This window comes from Pipistrellus kuhlii, unplaced genomic scaffold (assembly GCF_014108245.1).
Source record: "Pipistrellus kuhlii isolate mPipKuh1 unplaced genomic scaffold, mPipKuh1.p scaffold_m20_p_3, whole genome shotgun sequence".
In the NCBI taxonomy this organism is placed as follows: domain Eukaryota; kingdom Metazoa; phylum Chordata; class Mammalia; order Chiroptera; family Vespertilionidae; genus Pipistrellus; species Pipistrellus kuhlii.
Genome location: NW_023425529.1, coordinates 167,549,615 through 167,574,031, shown reverse-complemented (window position 1 = coordinate 167,574,031; position 24,417 = coordinate 167,549,615). Strand labels below are relative to the sequence as shown.

General features: G+C 47.1%; 1 protein-coding gene across 9 annotated transcripts in view; it reads right to left on the bottom strand.

Moving 5' to 3' along the window:
* FGFR1 (fibroblast growth factor receptor 1) overlaps positions 1–24,417 on the bottom strand; it is a 48,110-nt gene that overhangs the window by 20,448 nt on the left and 3,245 nt on the right. For all 9 annotated transcript variants that reach the window (XM_036455215.2, XM_036455217.2, XM_036455216.2 and 6 more), the window contains exon 2: positions 18,647–18,825. In XM_036455215.2, coding sequence (XP_036311108.1) covers positions 18,647–18,737 — 91 coding nt within the window. In that variant the 5' untranslated portion in view covers positions 18,738–18,825. The remainder of the gene's footprint in view (positions 1–18,646; positions 18,826–24,417) is intronic.

Here is a 24,417-nt window from a genome sequence, read left to right as displayed (position 1 = left end):
AGGAGGCCCAAACCTTATATTCTTATGAGAGATAAGACCCCAGTTCCCCCAAATCCAAGAAGATGGGAACTTTCTTCAAGATGGCTATCATGAATTAGGTGCCTCTGGGAGCCCTTGTAAGGAGAAGAAACAGATTAAGCAAAGGATCAGCAGACCTATGTCTGGCCCTACCCAGAGTGATCAGATTTACATTACACCTTGATATGTATAAGGCACTTTGTCTGCAACATGAGACAACTGAAGAATGTAGGAACCCAGGAGAGGCTCTGAGGTTACAGAACTTAAATATTGGCGGTCAGGGCAGACAGCGGTATTCACAGCAGAGGTCGGACATAATGGTAAGGAAAGGGGGGAATTAAATAAGGATTTAGAGTGAGGATGAACTATGAGCAGGGTAGTGCCTTGGGATGAGGCGGGGTGGGACACGAGGTCAGACTATGGCCGAAGGTTCATGGCAGAAAATAGTAAAAAACAACAACAAACAAATAAAACCACTAAAAAAAGTCCCAGGGAACACCTTCTCTGTAGACTATGAATGCAGACCATTCATGCCACATGGACAAATATACCTGAACATGTATTTTGAAATACCACTTCACCAGCCCTGGTCCCATAACAGCCAGTTTGGTCTGGAAATTATCCACCCCAAAACCCCACAACTTAACCTGAAACTAGGGGCATAACAATATATTTGCATGGCACTCTGCTGTTTAGCACGTGCCTTCCCGTATATTGTGTTTGGGATCCTTAAGTAACTCTGAAAATGGTAAAACTAATATTGTCCAATAATTTATAGCATGCTTACTATAACCCATATATTGTGAGGGCTCATTTAACCCACATAGCAGTTCCATGATGGTGATACTATATTATCTCTACCTTCTGGATGTGTCCATTTACTTACTATGTGCTGAGCACAGTTCTCATGTAAGCCTCACACCAGCCCTGTGAAGTAGACACTATTAGTACCCTCACTTTACACAGTGGACATTGAGGCACAGAGAGGTTCAGTATGCGTCCGAGACAGCCCACCTAGCATGGCCACCAGCTAGTGGCCAAGGTACAATTTAAATCCAGCTGGCTTGGCACTCAGAATCCACACAAATCCAGATCCCAGGGCCACCGCCTCTACCTTCACCGTGTCTTTTGCAATCCTTGACTTCAGAAAAACGACTGAAAACCTTTCTGTTCAAATCGTCCGACCCTGTCTAATGGCACCGATGTCTCTTAGCTCACACATGGGATCCTCAAATTGGCTGCTTTGGCCTGACTCTCCCTTTTTCATTCCCTCAATTTCCTCAGCCCCACAACTATGACCTTACAATGTGGGGCTGTTAACTTATGAAAGCACGCTCCTGTCCACACTCCAGGCCTTTAACGTTGAGCAGATGGGACTGTGCACACCTGGCAGGTGAGGAAACAGGGAGAGGGAGTGCCGTGTGACAGGGCAGACTCGGAACAATGCCCTGTTTTGGTATGGCACTTGGTACTCTACAAGGCATGTCAATTCATGTTCCTGTTATTCCCGTCATTCCCATTCAAACACAAGACAATGGAGGGTGGGAAGAACTTTTCCCAAAGCCACAAAAGGGTCAGTATTGGTTCCCGAGGTTGGTTCCGGGCCCTTCCATAGCACCTCACTCTCATGCCGCACACGGGAAAGCAAGGTGACCACACTCGGGTACTTACAGCTCTGCCTTGGCCACAGGTAAACGACAGTGCAGCTCCTCCCTCCCTCCCTGTGTCCCTGGCTCAATCTTGGATCAGTCACCTGATACCTTGCCAAGTCCCAAGCCCCTCACCCTTGATTAGTTTACAGCTGAGTTGATGACCTCTGATGACCCCTGCCTGACTCCACTGAGAAGATTAAGAACATTAGGCAAAGGGGCTCATCCACCGTCCCCTGGGGTCATCCCCTGGGGCCAGCTCTCCCGATCACACATCCTCAGGCCCACTGCTCTGCTCGGCACAGCACTCTGCATCGCATCCCCTCACACTCCTGAGAGCCCGTTTCCTCCTCCTCCTCCAGAATCTGGAGCCTCCGCCTGCCTCCCTTCCCCTACCGCAGCTGTTCAGGCTCCAGGTCCCACCTCTCCAGCCAAGCCAACGCCTTCACTGCCCCTTTTATTCTGCTTTCTCCCACCCACAGGACTTTGCTTCTACTAGAATGTCTTTCTCCTCCTATTGCTCCATCACTTTCCTAAGACATCCCCAACTACATTCATCTCATAAAAAAAAAAAAAATTAAAAATAAATATATATATATATATATATAATTGATTTTTTACAGAGCGAAGGGAGAGGGATAGAGTGTTAGAAATACTGATGAAAGAGAGTCATCGATCAGCTGCCTCCTGCACACCCCTTTTCTGGGGATGTGCCCGCAACCAAGGTACATGCCCTTGACCAGAATTGAATCCGGGACCTTTCTGTCCGCAGGCCGACGCTCTATCCACTGAGCCAAACCGGTCAGGGCTCATCAATATCATTGACACATTTCATGGCTTTATCTTGTGCTTATTCGTTCTGCGTGGCTGTGGGTTAGTCCACGGTCAGTGTGTGTCTTATCTACACTCTAAGCCAGGAGCGTGCCTCTACATTCTACACTCCAAAGTGGGCAGGGCCTGAATATTCAGCCCCAAGCAAAATCCAGGCACAATGTTTCCGGGCCGCAGTTTCAGTCATCCCTTTGAAATCCTTTGGCTTTGGGTTTCTGGGTTAAGAAAATTAAGGGAGAATGCCATCAAGTAACTTGGGGACTGGTGGGCCCGGAATGTTTACAGTCTTGGCACAAACTCCCCAGAGATAAATGAGGGGGCAATTGTGGGTGGGGGAGGAACGAGGGATGGCTTTGAAAGCAAACTTAAAAGAAGCACAGAACAGCCCAGCGGGGCCCTGGAGGACCTCTGCGAAGGTTTTTTATTATGTTATTTTGGCTTTGAAATGGAACTGAAAACTTACTTTGGTCTGACAAGGCCAGGCCAGAGGGGGGATCTCGCCGAAATCCCAACTATTATCTTACAAGGCTTGGGGTACAGAGAGGAAGCCCTAAAGATACAGGATGCCCCGAACCCAGGAGGTGCCCAAGATAAGGGACAGCCGGGGACATGGGGAGCGCAGGCATGCGTGGAAGGGAGACAGAAACACCTAATCAATTAGCGGGGCCGGACACCCTGATCCAGCAGCCTGCACCCGTCCCCACCCCGGGGATTTGGTGTAGTGTGTGTTGTTTTCTTTAATAGAAAAAAAAAGGGGGGGGGGGAGTAAGAAGAGCCTTTCTGCATGCAAATGGGCCACAGCCAGAAGGGCCCATTAAAATGTAAAAACTCCACATTCAGCCCCCACAAAACTGCGAACTGCTGTGTTTGCCAGAGGGGCAGCCATACAGCTCCCGACAAAGGGGCTGGGGAACAATGGCGGGCTGAATGGCCTCTGTCAGCAGGTCCCCTCCCGTGTTGCCATGGGGACCCCACCGGGGCTTACTAAAGGTATTTCCTGAGGAGAAAGCAGTGCACACATGCCCAGGCAGCCCGGCTAATCCTGACAGGAAGCCATCGCCATTCAGCAGCCCAGAGGCTTGGGGCCGGCGTTTTGTTTTGTTTTTATTAAAAAAAGATTTCAAGTCTTTTGTGTGTCCCACCTCATCACTGTAATTTAGTGCAGAGCCACCTGCGAGGGCAGAAGCGGCAGCCGGGGCCCCTGTGCCCCTGCACGACCCCCCCAAATACAGCTCCCCAATAGTTGGGGGACAAGAGGAAGCCCAGGCACGCAGAACCCCACTCAGGAGACCCAGGAGGGAAAGTAGCTGGGGCCCCGAGGGTGCTGTGTGAGCCTTCAGAGGAGGTTCAAGTCCCTGTGCTGGGTTCCACCTGAGGCCTCCTTCCTCCCTTCATAGCATACTGTTTTCCCCAACTAGGGGTGGGGTCCCCCACCTCTCCCTACCTCCCACTGTGGGGGGAGCACTCGAACAGTGGGGGACAAAGACTGTAATTAAGTGATTAACAAAGGAATGCGCCCGGGAGTTGTTTTAAAAGAAATCCCCCTTCTTCCTTTCTCCCTGCAAAAGCTTTCACCCCAACTATTTACTGACGCGCTACCCTCAGATCCGGAATAAAACCCTCTTCTACACCCATTTCCTGAAAGGATTCCCAGTACACGTTGCCTCTCTCCTTCCCAGGAAGAGAGAGGTGCTCTGGGGAGAGGAAGGAGGTGTAGAACCCTCCAGCCCAGGGAGAGCCAACGGGAGAGGCGAAGGCGGATGCCCTGCAGTTAGGGGAAGGGTCTGAGCTCACAGTTCCTAGAAGTTTGTGTCACCATCTCGCAGTTGGCACCGGAGGAATCCGGCCTGGCAGATTCGGGGAAGAAAGCCAACAACACAGCTGCTGGTGGAGACAGAAACGCCTGTGTGACAACTGCCCCCTAGGACACAGTTTGGGGTATCGTAACATTTCCTGAGCAAACTTGTACGTGGAAGGAGCTGTCCCCAATCAACACAAGGATGAACGTGGCTCTACTCATTCACGGTGATTCGAACTCAGGTCTTCGTGTTTGCAAAGCTCATACCTTAGCATCTAGACCTCTCCCCACAAAACATGTACTGAACCTGGCATTTATAGACAGAAGAATCCTGACGGGGGAAATGGAACGTTTAGGAGGCCTGAAGACTGTGCCCAGCAACTCCCCTGGACACTTGCGAGCTTCTAAAGCCACGTAGGCGGCTCCTGTTTTGGAAAAAGAAGCCAGAGTACCTCTGTTCGGCAACGAAAACTCTCCTGAAAGAACCCAAGCCCAGGAAGGGCCACTTGTACAGGCTGAAATTTAGGGGGGCCTTCTCCTGCCTTTATTAAAAATCACACCCTAACGTCAAATCCAAAGTACAACTGGCCACCAGCTAACACAGAAGTAAAAATGCCTTCCACTATGTTGTAAGGGAAAAGCTGGACGAGTAGCTGAAAGGCATGTGTGTGTGCGCGTGTGTATTGTGTGCGCGTGTGTGCGTGCTGTGTGTGTGTATGTATATGGTCCTGCTGCTAGAGCGGAGTGCAGACCCTCCCACCACTGGCCGAGAGCCCAGGCCTCCCAGCCATGTGTCTGCAGCTGCGACCTGTCATGCACTTCCTGGTCTGGGTTCTGTAATGGAAAGATCATTAAGTGTGGGGGAGGGAGGGGAGGACGATGAATCAATGAGGAGAAGGTAACCCTGCAGCTCGCATTCGGCGGTGCTCTAACCTTAAAGTCCGGTCAGGTTCCTTAAAGAAAAGGAATGCACTGCCCTCCCCCCACCCCGCCCCCTACGAGGGCCTCTCTGACGAAGGCCTCCCCTCCCCCATGCCCAGCAGAGCTAGTTTGGAGAAGGAAACACCACTAGCAGCTGGGCAGGAAAAAGTTGCTGCTCCCTAAACTTGCTGATGAATTAGTAGAGGCTTCAGCTGTGTCAGAATTTACCTTTTAGCCCCTCCCCCCCCCAACAAAAATGGGTGCATGAGCACACAATTCACAGGGGCTCTCAGCACCCCAAGGCGCCTGCCATCTTCTCTCCCGATCCCATCCCATCGACGCCATAGATGCCATGGAGGGTCTGGCCACAGAGCTCTGTGTAAGAAGGGTCACTGCCCACTGCGGCGGGGAAAGGAGCGGGCTCAAGGTTAAAGAAATGCCCTTTGTTTCTTACATTATGAGAACAAAGGTGCTAAACATCCTTTTAAAATGAAAGGTGTGGACTGGTGGTGGCCAGGACGGGGGAAAGGGAAAGGGAAGTGGGAAGAGTTGGTTGGGAAGGTGAACAAACCATGTAGAGTGATTGATGGCTGCACAGCAATGTGATGTGCTCACACTACAGATCTGTACACACTTGAAAAGGGTGAAAACCGGCAATTTTATGTGATGTCTATTTTATCACAATAAAAAAATGGCAATGGTAAGTGTTGGTGTTTTAAAACAGGTTTTTACTTGGCAAAATAAGTTGCCAACCCTATGTAGTTTCTAAAATATAGGAGGAGGGACACTTTGGCCCATGAAATTTTAAAAATCTGGGATGACTGGTCTGTTTCACAGAACTGCAGGATGGCAAGGACCTAGAGGGTTCATTGAGGTACCACCCATTCATTCTTCTCTCTTTCTCCTTTACACGTATCATGAAGGTTGAATGTTTAGAACTTGGTGTTTTATGAAATTAAAAGAACGTGGGTTAGGGTGCAGAGTGCCTGAGAGGATATGGCTGTCAGGTAGAGAGCAGGCAGAAGAAGCAGGACCAAAGGCTTGGGGGAGGATAAGGACCAATATCTCCATTGGGGACACCTTTGCTCAGATAACTTCAATAATCAGGATCTTGGGGGAGAGATTCCTAGTCGGAGCTGAGTCAGTATTCTAGATATCCTAAGGCAGTGGTCGGCAAACTCATTAGTCAACAGAGCCAAATATCAACAGTACAATGGTTGAAATTTCTTTTGAGAGCCAAGTTTTTTAAACTTAAACTTCTTCTAATGCCATTTCTTCAAAATAGACTCGCCCAGGCCGTGGTATTTTGTGGAAGAGCCACACTCAAGAGGCCAAAGAGCCGCATGAGCCACCTGTTGCCGATCACGGTTCTCAGGGATGAGAATGAGAGCCTAGTTTGAAATCCTTAGTCCCAAACTTGACCACTGGTTATAACTGGCTGAGTGCAGCAGAAAGGGCATCTGAGTAGAAATCACCGAGATGACTGGTGCCATCACTGCCTGTGTGGCCCCGGGCAAGTCCCCTCCCACACTCAGGCCTCAGGTGTGACATGGAAAGGCTGTTGGACTTGACAAGCTCCAGCTCTAGCCAACATTCCAACTTTCAGCTGGGCCTTAGGAGCTGAGCGTAACTCACTGCTGCCTGCTCCTACCCCCAACTACCACAAAGCTTCCTTGGGGGTGAAGGAAGCCAAGAGGGGGTTCTGTTTTGTTCACAGAGCTCCAGACATCAGCACCTTCAACAAATATTTCTCTTCCTCTCTTCTCTCCGGCCCCGTTCTTAACAGAAGCTTTAGAATGGAAAATATGGCGTGGCCAAGAGGCTGTGGCTGGCAGAACGCTGGAGCCCAGTTATTCTAGAAGGATTTATTTCACGGAGGCTTGGCAAGGTAAATAAATTTTCAAAATGGATTTGGAGTCTGAGGGTAGTGAAGGGCAGGCATAAAATAAAGGCAGCCTCCAAATGTACCCTTCAGGCAGGAATACAGCCTTGGTTGCTCAGATAACATGGATAAAAGTTTTGAAGGCCGAAGGGAGAACTTCATTCAGTAGTTAGTCAAGGAACCCGACTCTTCTAAGGTTCAAAAGCTAATTCCTAAAACCTAAGGAAAATAAACCTTAATTCCAAATGTAAACTCTGAAGGTTGGCAATAAATGAGCAGAGATTTCAGAATGCAATTGGACTCTTTCTAACCGGCTGGAGAGCTGATCAACATTCCAAAGGCTGTCATAATTGACTTAAAGCTCCAGGAAGAGGGTCTCCTACTTTCCAAGGAAAGCTTTAGACCACCTCCCTCCCTCCTCAATACCCCCAGGCTGACTGGACTCGCCTTCTACCTTTCCCCTTTCCCTCCCTATGGACTGTTGTTTTTCTCTTCTTCAGCTCTCAGACTTTCCACCTTCCTCATCTCTCCCCAGCGTAGGAGTTCTGAGCTGAAAGCACTGATATCAGATAGACTTATTTGCTGCTTAACCTCGCAAGCTTTTGTTTGAGCACTCTCTCTGAGTCAGTTTCCTAAAGCTGTTAAGTGGAAATAACATCTACCTTATAGATTTTTTGGGGGGGGAGAATTAATTGCATCAGAGATACCCAATGTGTGCCCCTTGGATGGGTAGCATACGGATTCTCTAGGAACTTGTTAAAACCCTCAAGCTCAGAGGTCCCGCTTCAGATTCAAGAGCTCTGGGAGCGAACGCAGCCATGGGTTTTCAGAAGCCGGCCTGGTGAGGTCCGTGCAGGGAAAATCTGAGAATCACTGCACTGGAGCTCAATATGTGGCAGCAATAACTGGTTATCACCTATTTCCCTTCCCTGCCTATTGAAAAGGATTTTACTCCTAACTTTTCCTTTTTATAACCAGAAAGTTTAGGTATTTTTAAAAAAAAGAAAATGAATACTTAGCTGTGTGTTCGTGCATGCATTCACTTATTCAAGAAGTATTAGTTAATATGTATCTCACAATAAGTTATTCTAAGGTGCTGTAGCGAACAAAAGACAAAACAAAGCCTTTCCTACATGGCTTATGCACACGTACACACATACGCATACACACACACACACACACACACACACACACACACCTCATCAGAGCCCACAAATAATGGTTAATTTTTCCTTTCACTTAAGGAAAGAGGCCCTCTCTGTGTTTTTGTATGTTCTCATAACCTGGGTTTATGTCCTTATTTAGTAGTCTTTGGATGACACTTCGTAAATGAGTCACTTATTGTATTTTTATAAGTTTCCTAAGAGTAACGCTGGCCAGAACTGGGCCTAACCCAAGGTGAGGCTAGGGGGAGGGATGATGGCATTTGTTCTGGGCTTCCCATTCAAGAGGGGCCACCGGGGCTCTTGATGTTTCTCCCCCATAAGTTTACCCGGATAGTTACTGACCGAACTGGAAGAAGACATTTACCAAACAACTTCCGTAAATCCTTGTTTTATTCCCATAGAATACCATAAGCTAATAGGCACTTTTAAAATCTTGTCATTATTCGGTGACTAGGCCAACTACATTGTAATATGTATCTTTAAAATGATTAATTTGTTAAATGTAAAGCCTAAGAAAAACTAAATTTTTCTTATCTCCCCCCCCCATTTTTTTGCATTTCTTCCAGTTTTTGTTTTTGTTTTTGTTTTTTTAAATAACTAGTAGCCTTAAAACAATGTCAATGGTACAGCCTCTCCGAACTTCCACCCATCAGACATCGTGGGACCACAGCCATTTCAGAAGCAATCTAGGTGGTTTATGTGTCCCAGCAACCCTACTACCTTCTAGAACAAGTGTGACCTGCCGAGAAAACCTGGGTGTGGCACCTGACACTTTGGGGCACTCTGACCCTAGACCTTCTCTATGTAAGAGGTCTTGGCTACAGTGGAAAAGGTTTTCTTCTATTGATGATTCTGGGCTAGGAAACCACTTTTCATGAGGGCAGCTCACAGTCCTATGACCGATTCATCACTTCGAAGTTAACAGCAGATCATCACACACAAAGTTAACAGCAGAACATCACACATGAAATGGCACATTACCAGAGGCCCTTACCCCAACCTCCCACACAGGTACACACCACCCCAGAAAGGAAGGTGGAGCCTGCTCCCTGTGAGGTAAAGGGGACTGACCTACCAATGTTTAAACTGAAGGGCTGGACTGTCCAACGTTTTAGGGAAAACGCAGTCTGGTGTAGGGATAAAATATGATGGACTGGGAAAAAAATACTGGAGTCAGAGCTACTGAGTCTGAATCCCAGTTCTACCTTTTCACCAGCTATATTACCTGAAACAAGTTACTTAACTCCTTGTCCTTTTCCGATTATGGGAATAAACCTATGGCTCTGGGATCAGTGCAAACAAGTAGTATTTATTAATTATTATTGTAAAATACCTTTCTTTACTGTATAACTTTTTTAGGGCAATTTTGTTGTCATTGGTCCTCACCCGAGGATATTTTTCTTTTTTTCCGTTTTTGTTTCTTTTTCCAAAATTTTTTTTTATTGATTTCAGAGAGACAGAAACATCAATGATGAGAATCATTCCACCCACTCCTGCACTCCACCCACTGAGGATCCACCAGGAAATCGGGGCATGTGCCCTGGACCAGAATTGAACCTGGGACCCATCAGTGTACAGGCCAATGCTCTATTTACTGAGCCAAACCAGCTAGGGCCTGGAGGATATTTTTTCATTGACTTTAGAGTGGAAGGGAGAGAGACAGAGAGATGGGGGTGAGGGGGATAAGGGGAGAGAGCAACGTCAATATGAGAGACACAGACACATTGATTGCTTGCCCCCTGAATGAGCCTAAACTGGCACCAGGGATCGAACCTGCAACCCAGGTATATACCCCTGACTGGGAATTGAAACTCCTGGATGCATGGGCAACACTCTAACCACTGAGCAACAAGGGCAGGGCTTTTAAGGGCAATTTGGCACTATGTAATCAACAATTTCGAAATGTAAGTATCCTTGGATGCATGAACAAATTTTATTTGTAAAGGTCTATTCACTTAAGTGAAAATAATTGAAAATAACCTAAACACCCAGCAGTAGAGGACTGGTAAGGAAATAAACTTTACACAACCATACAATGAAGTTATATGTGGTTATTAAGCATGATGAAAAAATTTTCTCTGCAATAAATATGTGCTTAACAAACAAGCATCCGTTGTTGAAAAGTTACATTTGTATAAATGCAAGAAAACATAGTCCAAAGCAGGGGTGAAGAACTTTTTTTCTGCCAAGGGCCATTTAGACATTTTATAACATCATTCCCAGGCCATACAAAATTATCCACTTAAAAATTAGCCTGCTGTATTTGGTTAAACATTTAATTAACTCACCCCTGATGCCTAGGCAGGGCCAGAGCAAATGATTTCGTGGGCCTTATATGGCCCTCGGGCCAGACAGTCCCCACCCCTGGTCTAAAGGAATATTCACAGCAGTAATTGTTTTTGGATGGTAAGAATGAGTTTTTTTCTTTTTAAATCAGTATTTTCTAAATTGTCTCTGATGACTCTAGATTACATTTAAAAAATGTCCATGTTTTAACAGGGCAATAAAAGTATTCTTTCTGATTGCTCTAAGTGGAGGAAATAGCTCTGTTAAAAACTACATATACTGTAAGGCAGATGAAGTTAAACAGAAAGGGGGGGGGGAATGATTAGTTTGGAGACAAAGGAAGGCTTCATGAAGATGGCCCTAAACTATGCCTTAGGCTAACCCCAAGTTAAACCTTAAGCCAAGAATGGGAATTAAAAAAAAAAAACAACAACAACCCCCCCCCCAAAGGATCAAAAGATAGGGATGGTCATCTCCAGCAAGGGACCAGGTTAAATAATGGTTAGGCAGGAATGTGCATGTTGCATTCAAAAAGGAAAAAGGAAGAGCTGGGTTTGCCAGTGAATGAAAAAAGAAAGGACCATTAGCCGGGGGCTAGGTCTCGCCAAATTCAACCTTCTTTGTTGGTTAAGAATGGAAACTTCAGTGTTGCTGGTTTTTAACCACTTTCCTTGTTTAGCTCACACTTTGCTGAACTCCTTGACCCTTGAAAGGCCCCATGTGCCTACACATCCAAGGCCTGGGAAACACAGTGGCATTCACTCAAACGGCAGGGTCCGCTGCCCCAACATTCACCTCCCTTCACACTACCCATCCCAGGAGGCTCAGCCATGCCACAGCACGTGGGATGAGGAAGGAGCATTGAGTTTCAAGCTCTGCAGGAGCCAATCTTTCTCTGTGCCTGATCTCCTTGGGCTGACCCTCACCCCAGCATTCCCCAGTTTACAGGGCGCAAACCCTTTATTTTAATTTTATTTAAAAACATATGTATTTTATTGAGTTTTTACAGAGAGTTAGAAACATCGATCAGCTGCTTCCTACACACCACCCATTGGGGATGCGCCTGCAACCAAGGCACATGCCATTGACTGGAATGGAACCTGGGACCTTTCAATCCGCAGGCCGATGCTCTATCCACTGAGCCAAACCAGCTAGGACTAAAGATATTTTTATTGACTTCAGAGAGGAAGGGAGAGGGAGAGAGATAGAAACATTAATATGAGAGAGAATCATTGATCTGCTGCCTCCTGCACACCCCCTAACTGGGGATGGAGCCTGCAACCTGGGCATGTGCCTTGACTCGAATTGATCCTGGGACCCTTCAGTCCACAGGTCGACACTCTATCCACTGAGCCAAACTGGTTAGAGCCACAAAGCCTTTAAATGCAGGTAGGTGGAAAGGTCAACCAAAGGACTTATATGCATGCAAATAAGCCTAATCAATGGACATAGACAACAGGGGGGTGGGGGCATGAACGGGAGGTGGGAGGGAAAGGAGGAATAAGGACATATATGTAATACCTTAATAAAGAAAAAAAAGAGTCTGCACGAAGCAAGCAATAAGAGGGGAACTCTGAGGGCAGGAGCGCAATGTCTAAGAGGCAACAAACCTACCTTGGGGGGCTTCAGGCAATTGCTCCCCTTCTTGGCCATCCACCAGCTGGAAGTCAGAGCACTCCCCTCCCCCCAAGTTCAGGAGCAGCCTGAGGATTCTTCCAAGAGGACAGTTTGGGATTTACTCCAAGTCCTTAGGAGCTCAGGTGGAGCAGTTGCCTTTCAGCTCGATCACTTGGGGCCTGGCACGGGAGGTAGGAGGTAGAGAGAAGAGACTCCAGAATGAACAGGAGGCCTGGGCATCTGGGCTGGGGAGGCCAGGGGCTTCAGAGCAGCTGGACTTTCCCCAGTCAGCGGGGAAACAGTTGTCTCATTTCCAGGCTTTAGGGAAGGAAGGAAGAGGCAAAGGTGGTTGTCTACAGGGTGAGCTGGAGTCCCCAGCGGCCCCAGAGGAACAAGGCACTGTGAAAACAGGGCGCAGCTGCTGGTCAGGCTCTCTGACCCCGGCCCTCGCCCTCCCGGGATAATGACTCCCGAGGACTCCCTTCTCCCAAGGCCATCCGTCAGCACCCCAGACACAAGTCATTACTCACTGCTTCTGCTGGACCCGGAGCAAGCACCCTGGCTGAGCCCTGATGACCCACCTCTGTGCTAGGGCCACGCCAAAACGAGGTGTGTGTGTCTCTCCTCCCTCTCTCTCTCCCTCCCTCTCTCTCTCTCTCTCTCTCTCTCTCTCTCTCTCTCTCTCTCTCTCTCTCTCTCTCGGGTTCCTGCCTGCCATTCCAGGCTCCAGGTAGTCACAGTATCCTGGCCTGACTCTTTGTTTGGGCTCCCTCCCCCTTCCTCCCCCACCAAAGGCCAGGGCTCTGGACAGCCATTTGTTCTTCCCTGAGAAATTCCTCCTCCCCGACCTCGGGGAGCTGGCTGGCAAAGCCTGAGTGGAAAATCAGTGGAGCTAATGGTGTAGCAATGCAGAAGCAAGAGCCAAGAACACAGCTCTGGAGTGGCGTTGCTGCACTCGCCGGCCTGGTCAAGCACTCCTCCCTCACATTCTCTCACACGCCGAGCGCTGGCCTCCCTGCCCCCACCCGGCTCAGCTCAGCAGAAACTCCTGCAAATACTCTTTCAAAAGCACTCTAGACACCCCTCTCTGGGGAGAAGATGTGGGACAGAGCAGATCCTCTGGGGAAACCCGGAGGCTCGGCACCCTGCAGGTTTCTCCAGCGCTGAATCCGCTGTCCTTGTTCTCAAGTGGGTCAGCCACCACCACCTTTTGCTCCGTGTAACTCGACTGGTCTTTTTGGCCAAGGGTGCAGAAACGCCTCTCATACATAGTGTGTGAGTCAGAAGTAAACAGGTTCTTTTCGCAAGAAGAGAACGTAATGTTGGGGGGGCGCAGTGGGGCGGAGGAGCGTTTCTGCCTGTGTCCCAGGGCAGACACTGGACACGGGTCCTCGGGCCACGCCAATGGGCTGCGGCCAGCGTCAGCGCCTGTCGGAGGCTGGTAGAGGGATAGCCTCAGGCACCTATTTGGGGGCTCCTCTGCAGACAGGCTGAAATGCATATCCCTTTGGGCCACAGGCAGCCATGGGACCCCTCGGGGAGGGGGGTGCCTGGGGTGGCCAGGGCATAAACCTGAGGCTGGAGCTGTGTCTCTGGTACCACTTGCAGCCTCTCCCCCATGGTCGCAGGTTTCTGCGGAACGCAAAGACAAAGCCTTGCTTTGTAGCGCACGGCATCCAGGGGGCTTGCAGCCAGAATTGGAAACTGCAGCTTTTCCATTAAGTGTAACCTCTCCCCCCTTCCACCGGCCACCAGACTCCTTCAAATGTGGAGAGGTGGGAGGAGCTGTAAACCCCTGCCCATTAAATTGCTTATTAGTTGCAGATTTCCAAGCATGTAGGCACGTATTTTGAGACTGCGTAGTCTCATTCTGTCCCCTCAACCACAGAGTCCGGGGGTAGTTAACCACATTTTGCAGAAGAGGGGGCAGGACCCCCAATCCCAGTTGTAAGAAGTGTCCTTGCAAACGTTTTACTTGCTTTTCCTCAAGTCTTACTCTAAAAAAAAAAAAAAAGAGAGAGAGAAAAAGACACAAACACAACCCTCCTCAAGCTCAGAATGTCTTTCAAGTTGGTGTTTATCTTTTTAAAGGGGTGCTCCACCCATGACCCAGCTGTAGTCTATCCACACAACGCCCCCTCCCGCAAAGCCCTATCTGAAACAAGCTGAGTCTTTAAGTTCCTAAACAGGAGAAGAAAAAGGAGAGGGAGGGAGGCTGGTTTTCCTGGAACCCTTATTAAATCAACTTTCCAAAGACAGCCAGAAACTCCAGGCCCTCCCCACTCCCTCAGGAGCATTTGCAGACTGGGGGAGGGGTTTTCAACACACACACACACACACACACACACACACACACACCACATTCACACTCATAGCAAAGCCTTTCTAAAGAGGAAAAGCTCTCAGGGTATTTTGCTTTAAACCTTTGCACAGACTTTTTACACAAGAATTACACTTTTTTTTCCTGAGGACAATGGCAGGATTATTATTTAACTATCAGAAGGGCTAAGACTATAAAACAATATTTTACATTTATTTGTGGGATACTATATAGTTGACAAAGCATGAAGATAGACTGTCCCTTGTGACTTAACAGTAGTTCTGAAGACGAGGGGGCATGTGTCCTGTTATCACAAAGCTCAAGAGGGCCAAGTTATGTGAGAGGGCTGCGCAGGGACAGGGACTTTGCAATCAGAGAACTGTCCCCCAGGTCCAGTGGATTTCTATGTCTGTGTCCTCCGGCATTCCGAGTCCACTCATGAAACAAGCCCCTCATCCTGTGCTGTCTCCTGGGGGAGGGGTCCCACGAAATTGGTACCCGCAGCTGCCCTTTATTGTTCTACCAGCTTTTCATTTCATATTCACTGTGACGTTAGGAGTAGACGTTCGTTATCAATGTTAGTTATTGAGGTGCAAAGAAGAACTTCCCCAAGAGCCAACAGTCAGGAATAGAGCCAAGATCAAAGCCAAGGCAGTCCAGAGGAAAACGTATGCTCACACAAAGATTCGTACACAAATGTCCACAGGAATTTCAGTAATAATAGCCAAAACTGTTAACAACCTACAGCAGCGGTCGCCAACTGGTGGTCTGTGGACCATGGGTGGTTCAGGAGGTCTGATCTAAAGGACCATCAACAGTTGAATGAATTCAAATCCACCATATAATTCCATTATATATGATTCTAGAACAAGCAAATGTGGTGACAAAAAGTGGATCAGGCTCAGCTGGTGTGGCTCAGTGGTTGAGCATTGACCTATGAACCAGGAGGTCAGGGTTCGATTCCCTGTCAGGGCACATGCCGGGGTTTCGGGCTCGATCTCCAGGAGGGGATGTGCAGGAGACAGCGGATCAATGATTCTCTCTCATTACTGATGCTACTATCTCTCTCTCCCTTTCTCTCTGAAATCAATAAAACTATATTTTAAAAAAGAAAAAGAAAAAAACGGATCAGTGGTTGTCAGGGGTCTGTGTTACAAAGGGGCCTGAGCGAAGTTTTGAGGGGATCAAAGTCACTAGTTATCAGGAAAGTGAAAAGTAAAGCCACAGTGAAATAAGTTTACCCCGTAAGAGGCGCTCTCTGTGGCAAAAAAAAAGAAAAGAAAAAAAAAAATCTATATCTTGATGGGGCTGGTAGTTACATTTATCCAAACACATTAAACTATACAATTAAAATGATCTATTTTACAGAATGTAAATTATACCTCAATCAAGCTGATTTTTCTAAGTGGCCATATGACTTAACTCTTTACTGTGGCACAGCCTCCTAATGCCCCCTCCACCTCTCCTGTTCCCGCCTTCCTGTTCAGGGGGCCTGTACCTTGTCCTCATCAGGACCTTCAGCCCTCTGACTCCATCCTTCCTCACTGCCCTGCTTCCTTTCTCTGCTTGGGCCCAGCAGATTCATTATCCCTCCTCCACCACCCCTAAATTCCAATGCTTGTACCCTTACACATCCCCTTTCTGCTTATAAGGGCCCAGGCTACCCACCATTTTGGGGCTGCAAAAGAGTTTCTTAGAGAAAGGTGTTTTCTTGTTTAAAAGTACGTTAGGGTCCATTATAAACTCACATTCTCAAACCTCATCCAAGCCATCCTTGCTTTTGGACTCTCTCATCACCATCTTCACTGTGACTGATCCCAATTGTCTCTACTCCTCACAAACCTCCCCACATAATGTACTCCCCTCCCTTCACCTTGTCTGTGTCTCTGGTCACCAGGTTGCCATCCAACCTACTTACACCAACCCATAGATTCTATTTCTATAGTGTTGCCACTATTTTTTCCTTCTTTTACAACCTCAGGGCCCCCAAGCCAATTTATACCCTCACTTCATTTAGCTGCACATTAAAAACAAATGTCTAACTCTCTTTCTGGAGCTCCTAACAGTTTATATTTAAGTGCGTTTGTCTGGATTAGCTCACTTAATCCTTTATTGCTGTCCCTATTTTAAAGATGAGCAAACTGTCCTGGCTGAGTTGGTTAGCATGTCGTCCCAAAACGACATGCTAACCAACATCTGTCACGTCACTTATCTCCCCACTACCAGAGGGTGGAGAAGGTCTCTCTTGCTTTGGGTCTTTGTCATGTGCTAGCTCAGGTCTTGTCTTTATAGTTCTGCTGCTGAATACAACATTAACCTGCCTGCTTCAGCCAGTGCGCACTCTAGAAATCTCACACACCCTTCCCTCCTCCTTCCCCATCACTACACAAGGTTGTGGATTCAATCCCTGGTCAGGGCACATACAAGAATCAATAGATGAATGCATAAATAAGTGGAACAACAAATCGACATATCTCCCTAAAAATCAATAAATAATAACAACAACAAAAAATGAGCAAACCAAGACTTAATGTGTTTGACTAATCTGTCAAAGCAAGTAATGCAGCTATTAAATGGTGGATCAGAATTCAAACAAGTCCATCTTCTTCTTCCCATCTATCCAAATTCAGCTACCAGGTTAGTTTTCTAGAAGTGTAAAAATTTTCAAGATTCCCAGTATCTACCAATTAAATATAGCAGGGCATTAAGGCCTTCCATATACTTATAACTCAATCTAATTTTTCTGGGTGTTGCTTCCCACCTACGTACCTACCTACTTTACCAGGTAAATCGTTCTCTGTACACCTTATACATCCTGCCTCAGCACCTTCACTCATGCTGTTCCATCTGGAATGTCTTATCAGTTCCCTCTTCCAAACCGCTTCCCATCCCTTTGGACCCATCTCAGATGTTCTCTGCTCCCCTCGTCCTCGGCATGCCCCCTGCATTTTGTTGTAACTCCACTGTGTGGTTTAAACATGGTCTACCTTGTACTTAGATAATCTCTGTACTTATCTCCCCACTACCAGAGGGTGGAGAAGGTCTCTCTTGCTTTGGGTCTTTGTCATGTGCTAGCTCAGGTCTTGTCTTTATAGTTCTGCTGCTGAATACAACATTAACCTGCCTGCTTCAGCCAGTGCGCACTCTAGAAATCTCACACACCCTTCCCTCCTCCTTCCCCATCACTACACAAGCAGACAAATATTCTCACTCATCATTTATGATTCAAATAGGTCCTGACAGCTGCGACTGACAACCCTTTAAATGCAGTCCCCAAGCCATGGGCACACGGAGCCTTTTACCCACTGCCTGCCAACCTTCTCTATTTATATGATCAGCCACTGAATCACAAGTCACACACACACACCCTTTGGCCGCAGAAAAGCTCACATGTTAATTCTTAGAGATCCATGAAAGCCACCAGGTATCTTCGAAGTATTTTTATAACTCCAGCAAATCCCCTGAGCAGCAGGGCAAGTCCTTCCCATTACTAATGTAATAAGCTCTCTGCATTTCCAACAAGCTGTAGATCTCTCCCAGCTCCCAGCCCCCATTATGCTCCCTGGTTCTCAATCTCTTCCAGATCTCTCCAGCAGTACATACCCTCAGACGACCTCCAAACAGGGCCTGAGGGATGTGGTCAAGAAAGGTAAATGGCAAGCACGTGGCCATAGCTGCCAACCTTCACAGAAGATGTGTCTTTGGAGCAATTTTAGAAGCCAGAGGTTTTTAGCAAACTTCCACATCCCTCAACATTTCCTGTAGCCTGATGTAAGTTCTAACCCCAAATTCATAGGTCATTCACTCCCCATTGTATCACCCAACTCCATTTCATTAATCGTCTAGGTTAGAGAGCTGGCTCTTGGATCCCAATCAAGAGTTCTTATTTTTCAGAAGAGAAAAGCATAAACCCACCTAGAGCATGTCACCTCTGACAAATGATGTCAGCCTTCAGGACCCAACCTCTCGCAAGGTTGGTTATGTTTAAAATCAGGCCGGAACCAGCCCAGGTATCTTGGGAGTCTTTCCTACAGGAAAAGAGCCCTTTGCTCCACTTGGGATGGGCCTTCCACATCACCCCCAAACACATCACCTCCGCCCCAGCCTGCCTTGTTTCCGAGGGCCAGAAGACCGGGCTGACCTTCCGCCAGTGCCTACCTTGTTCAGGCAAGGTTGGGGCTGGCCTGGCGGTGCAGAGTGTGGCTGTGACCAGCACAGCCCAGAAGAGGAGGCACTTCCAGCTCCACATCCCAGTTCTGCAGTTAGAGGTTGGTGACAAGGCTCCACACCTCCATGGAGACTCCGCCCTGAGCTGGAACCTCCTTTTCAAGCTGACTCTGAGGAAAGAAAAAAACAAAAACTTAGGAGGGTCTGTGTTGGTGGGAAGGAGAGCAAGGAGCAAAAGAAGTTAAAGCAGGCACACAGTCACCCTGTCCAGAGGGTCCCTGAAGCAATACCTTACTCCTTTAAGCACAGAGAACTGTGGTCTGACCCAATGTTGAGTTCAAGGTCAGAGAAAGGAGTGTTTGCATTCAGTTCTTAATTATTTATTTATTGAGTGTGGACTGTGTACAAGCTTTACAGTGAAAATCATTATGAAGTTCTCCAAGGCAAAAGCACCAAGATCATTTGTGCTGGGAAAGCAAATGACTTTATGAAAATCTCAAACAGGTCTGCTGCTTCATAGGCAATGGCATCACAGAGTATGCTAGAGCCTTCAGTATGCCCTGTAGGGGGCGTGCAGGAGGTAGCCAATTGATGTTCGCTCTCACATCCTTCTCTCTCTCTCTCCCTCTCCCTCTCCCTCTCCCTCTCTCTCTCAATCCGCACCTGAGAGGGGGGGAGGGAGATGGTTGAGGGGGTGGGGGGGGGGGGAGAGAGAGAGAGAGATATGAAGAATCAAGCATTGAGGCAAGGACTAGGAAATGGGAGCCAAGTAAGATACTGACCCTCTCTCGACTTATGTGATGAGGAAGCTGAAAATAAAAATAAAAATAAAAAAGATCTCCAAGGTGCTTTCTTTTTGTCTAGAGAACTGTATGCATCACAGGGATCTCGGGTTCTAATGGCTTCCCTCAGCTTCCCTCAGGGAGAGAACACAGCTTCTCCCACCAACTCCTTAAAAAGAACCCTAGAGTGAGGAACCGGAGGTTGGTCCAGTTCTCTTCCCTGATGTGTGAAAGGTGACAGCTGAGGGCCAATAGAAATGAATCCAGAAGTGGGAAACAAAAGGTTGTGCTGAAGGGTCAAAGGCTCTTGTCAGGACTGACCAAAGATGGCTCATGTCAGCTCTGGTTAAAAGCACAGTCTACAGCCCTTTACCTTTCTAGTGGTAAAATTTAAGACAACCCCCCGGGGCCTTAAGGAACAAGGGGTTGTTGCTGATACACATTTACCAAGTGGTAAGACTTTCTGGGCACAGTTTGGGCTATATCGGGGTGACCATCTCCATCGTCCAGGTGGCTTTTGTCCTAAATACTCTCGGGAACCATCCAAGTTATTCAGAGAATCCACTTCCCCGGAACAAGCCCTAATGTGGTGCTTCAGCCCTGCCTCCTCTCAGCCAGACAGGGCCCCTGCGAGTGAGTCAGTCTGGGCTGGCAGAAACCCCCTGGATTCTTGGCTTCGTTCACATGTGTTTGCCAAGTGGGAGTACAAATACACTACCACCACCTCCCTCCAAAGGCTTTCCTAAATTTTTTTTAATGATTTCAAATCAAAGGAGTAGTGAACATTTTTATTCTTCTAATTTTAGTTAAGGGACCAGAAGAGAGAGACCAGAACAAATGTTTATTGAACACCCACTACCTGTCAAGCATGTACTAGGTAAAATCTGTAAGTATAAAACGTCAGCCCTAGCCTGTTTTGCTCAGTGGATAGAGCATTGACTTGCGGACTGAAGGGTCCCAGGTTCGATTCGGGTCAAGCTCACATACCTGGGTTTCTGGCTCAATCCCCAGTGGGGGGCGTGGATTAATGATTCTCTCTCATCATTGATGTTTCTATCTCTCCCGCACCCTTCCTCTCTTAATAACAAAACAAACAAACAAACAAAAAAACAACTTCATTGCTCTGCACTATAAATTTATGGGGGGCAGGGATTATTATTCCCTTTTATGCCCTGGGGAAACTGAGACTCAAAGAGGTTAAGTGTTTTTGCCCAAGGACATGCAGGGGGTGGGCAACAGCAAAAAAACTTTCAGCTGGAGAACAAGGTGAGAGGAAGCAAGTCAGAGGTTGATCGTATCTGGCTCTATCTGATGCAAACTCATTTTCTCCAAAAAGTATCCCTGTGCCACGGAGAAACCAGGTAGGGAAGGACAGATCCCAGGTAACTCTGGAAATGAGAGAGCCTTGATTTTCAATTCCATTGGTTGAAAGACCCTTGGAAACAGCTCACCGATGTGCCATTTAGGACATAGGATGGGGCATGATCCCTGGCCTGGGATAGAGGGGATGCTTGCCAGAGGACATCCCTAAACCACATTCCACATCTCATTACCTCCCAGAGACACACCAAAGCGATGCAGGCCTATTGCCCAAGAAGGTACACCCAACGAAGAACCCAAGTTCCACAGGAACCACCAGCGTAACCAATGAATGTTTAGTATCCAGTGGGAAAGCGTGGCATCTTCTTGAGGTGATTAAACTTGTTTTCAAACGTAGCAGACGGGCAGTTTTCACCACCACCTGACCACCCTGTCCCCTGAAAAGCCTGCCCACCTCCTCACATGTGTGGGTTGGCTGTGGGCTGTCCTCTTTCAGCTGTGCAGTCACTGCACTTCAAACTACTCTGGCAGCTTCCCTACAAAAGTTTCTTCTTCTGCTTCCCCTCTGGGCCTCAAATCCCACATCTGTAAAACAAAGGATGTTAAGAAACCTCACTCTCCGTCTGGCACCAACTCCTGGAATAAGAAGGTACATGGGCACACATCCCATTGCATTAAATACGGTGATGCAAACCATTAATCCACACACTGCCTGGGACCCTGGGCACTGCCACCTTCTCCTTCACCTCACCTTCTTCTCATTCTACTAACTAGTGAATTATTCAAACCCCGTAGAACCGGTCTCCTTCCTTCACTGCTGGCCAGATGTGAAGGTGTACACAGCAGCTTCCTCAGGGACCCTGCAGCTGGCTCCCCCATAGCTCAGGTCTCCTTGGATTGGGTGCAGAGTTCCTCACAGCGAAGCGGGTGTGTGTGTGTGTGTGTGTGTGTGACACATATACACATATATGTTAGTTTTTCCACTTGTTGGAGGGGCTAAAATATTGGTCTTGCCTACACCACAGGTGGTTATAAGGATCAAATGGGCAGCGCAGGCGCAAGTACCTGCTCTCTCCCCTCTAAGTACTAATTCAATGTAAAATGAAACAGTGGCTGGTGAGAAAGCAGGGACTAGAATACATGACCTTGCATTTCTCTTGAACTCTAAGAGTAAAGATTTTATGACCATCAGAACTCCTTGTCCAAAAAACGATGTAAGAAAAACTAGCTTATTGCTAAAACCGGTTTGGCACAGTGGTTAAAGCGTCAGCCTGCGGACTGAAAGGTTCCAGGTTCAAATCCGGTTAAGGGCATGTACGTTGGTTGCGGGCACATCCCCAGTGGGAGGGTTGTGCAGAAGGCAGCTGATGGGTGTTTCTCTCTTATCGATGTTTCTGGCTCTCTATCACTCTCCCTTCCTCTCTGTAAAAATTCAATAAAATATATATTAAAAAAAAAAGAAAAGAAAACTAGCTTATGAGTTTAAGGCTTTTTCTTTGTATTCTGGAAAAAGTAACTATTTCCCTTCCATTTATGACCCTGCCACCGTGAGAGAGTCACTGAACCGTCTGAGCCTCAGTTTCCCACTTGTTGGATGCGGGTTAAAATATTTGCCTTGCCTACATCACAAGTTATGAGGACCAGATGGGCAACGTGGGTGAAGTACCTGCTCTCTCCTCTCTGAAGTTCTAATCAAATGTACAGAATTATAAACACTGTGCTTGGAGTCACTCCTAGACATAACTCTCGGGATATTTTGGTAATTGGCAGCAGTAGGCAAAACTTCCTACCTTTACAAAGCGATTTCTCACCAGCCGTCTTCAAGCCCCATACTCTACACCTAGCTGTCTCATCTGACGGCCACCAGCCAATTGTGGCTACTGAGCAACTGACTGGTGGGAATTGGGATGTACTAGAAATGAAAAGAAAACTTGGTATAGAAAAAAGTCAAGTATCTCAATAATTTTTATGTTGATTACGTGTTTAAATTATAACATTTTAGCTATATTGGGCTAAATTAAATACAGTATCAAAAGCTAAACAAATTTAATTAATAAAAATTAATTCTGCCTGCTTCTTTTTACTTAATTTCTAACTTGGCTACTAGAAAAATCTAAGATTACAAGTAGCTTATGTTTTATTTCTATGAGACAGCACGGCTCCAGGCAACCTCCATACCCTGCCAAGTGTTTTTTTGCCTTTTCCTCCATCTTCCACGAGCCTTGCTTTCACATTCTGAGCCCCATCTCAAAAAGTGACAACCCTTTCTTAGGCCTTCTAACTGAGGGTCTCATTCCTATTCCTCTGAATTTCCAAAAAGCACCACAGGATCGCAAGCTCCTTAAGAGCAGGGTCTGGACCTGACTAGCCTTTGTTACTATCCTTAGCATCTAACATGTACACAGCAGATGCCGACACATTTATTAACTGGACGAATAAATGAATAAAAGAAAGAAAGTCTGGTTGAAAAGAGACTGATATAGATACTCTTGCAGAAAAAGGGCTGAGAATGCCAGAGAAAAGCAATAGTCAAGTACTCCTTGTTAGCCAGCCAAGCTCAAAATACACCAACTGGGACATTTTGTAAACCTCTCAATTCCTCAGACTGGAGGTAGTAACACCACAACATTAATTCCTTTAGACGGGAATAAGACTGACTTCTTAACAGAACGGTTGCCTTTCCCAAAAGTGAGCATTTTCTGCTCACTGTGGAGAGTGGCAGAGCAAACACTCATTAAACATCTGAAAAAAGTTATGCAGCTCAGTTTGCGGAATTTTAGTTGATCCAAGGGAAACACAAATTTCAAATTTTTGAGTTCCTGTAAAAAAGTATCTAAATGTCCTTGGGGCCCTGGAGTTCCTGTAAAAAAGTATCGAACTGTCCTTGGGGCCCTGGCTGGTTGTTCAGTGGTTACAGTGGTGTCAGCCCTTGGATTGAAGGGTCTCCGGTTTGATTCCTGGTCAAGGGAATATAAGTGGGTTGCAGGCTCGATCCCAGGCCTCGGTCAGGGTGTGTGTGGGAGGCAGCTAATCAATGTGTCTCCCTCATATCAATGTTTCTCTGTCTCTCCCCTTCCCTTCCACTCTCTCTAAAAAATCAATGGAAGAAAACATCCTCAGGTGAGGATTAACAACAAAATGTCCTTGGGAGTGAGATATATAAAGTAGGAAACCTTGCTATTGAAGATAGGATGGATTAGTGGACCACCACCATATTCTTGGTGTTGTTCACCAAGTGAGGGCTATTTACTTGGGGACCAAACATAGTTCCTTTCATTGCAGGGGGGGGGGGGGGGGGGAGAATGGTGGTAAGGAGAGGATTTCTGTTTAAGGTAGATGCAAGTGTAGGTGGGGGAAGGCAAATATCCTAGCCTGAGCCTGGCATTTAATCCTCTCTGGAAGCACCAGAATCTTCTCTAAAACTCTACATCTGGACTCCCCACCAGTCCCTGGCGCGTTCAGACCTTTTTACAAAGCTCTTGGGAAAACAAATGCAAGACAAATTTCCCCAGAGGAAATTAAACTCCAGGGATGTGAATAAGACCTATGAATCAATTCTCTCTACTGCCCTTTCCTGCATCAGCAACAGGCTCCAACTTCCCTAGGAAGCTCTTAACTAACAGCCATTTTGATGAAAGATTAAAAAATGGAGGCGAGAAG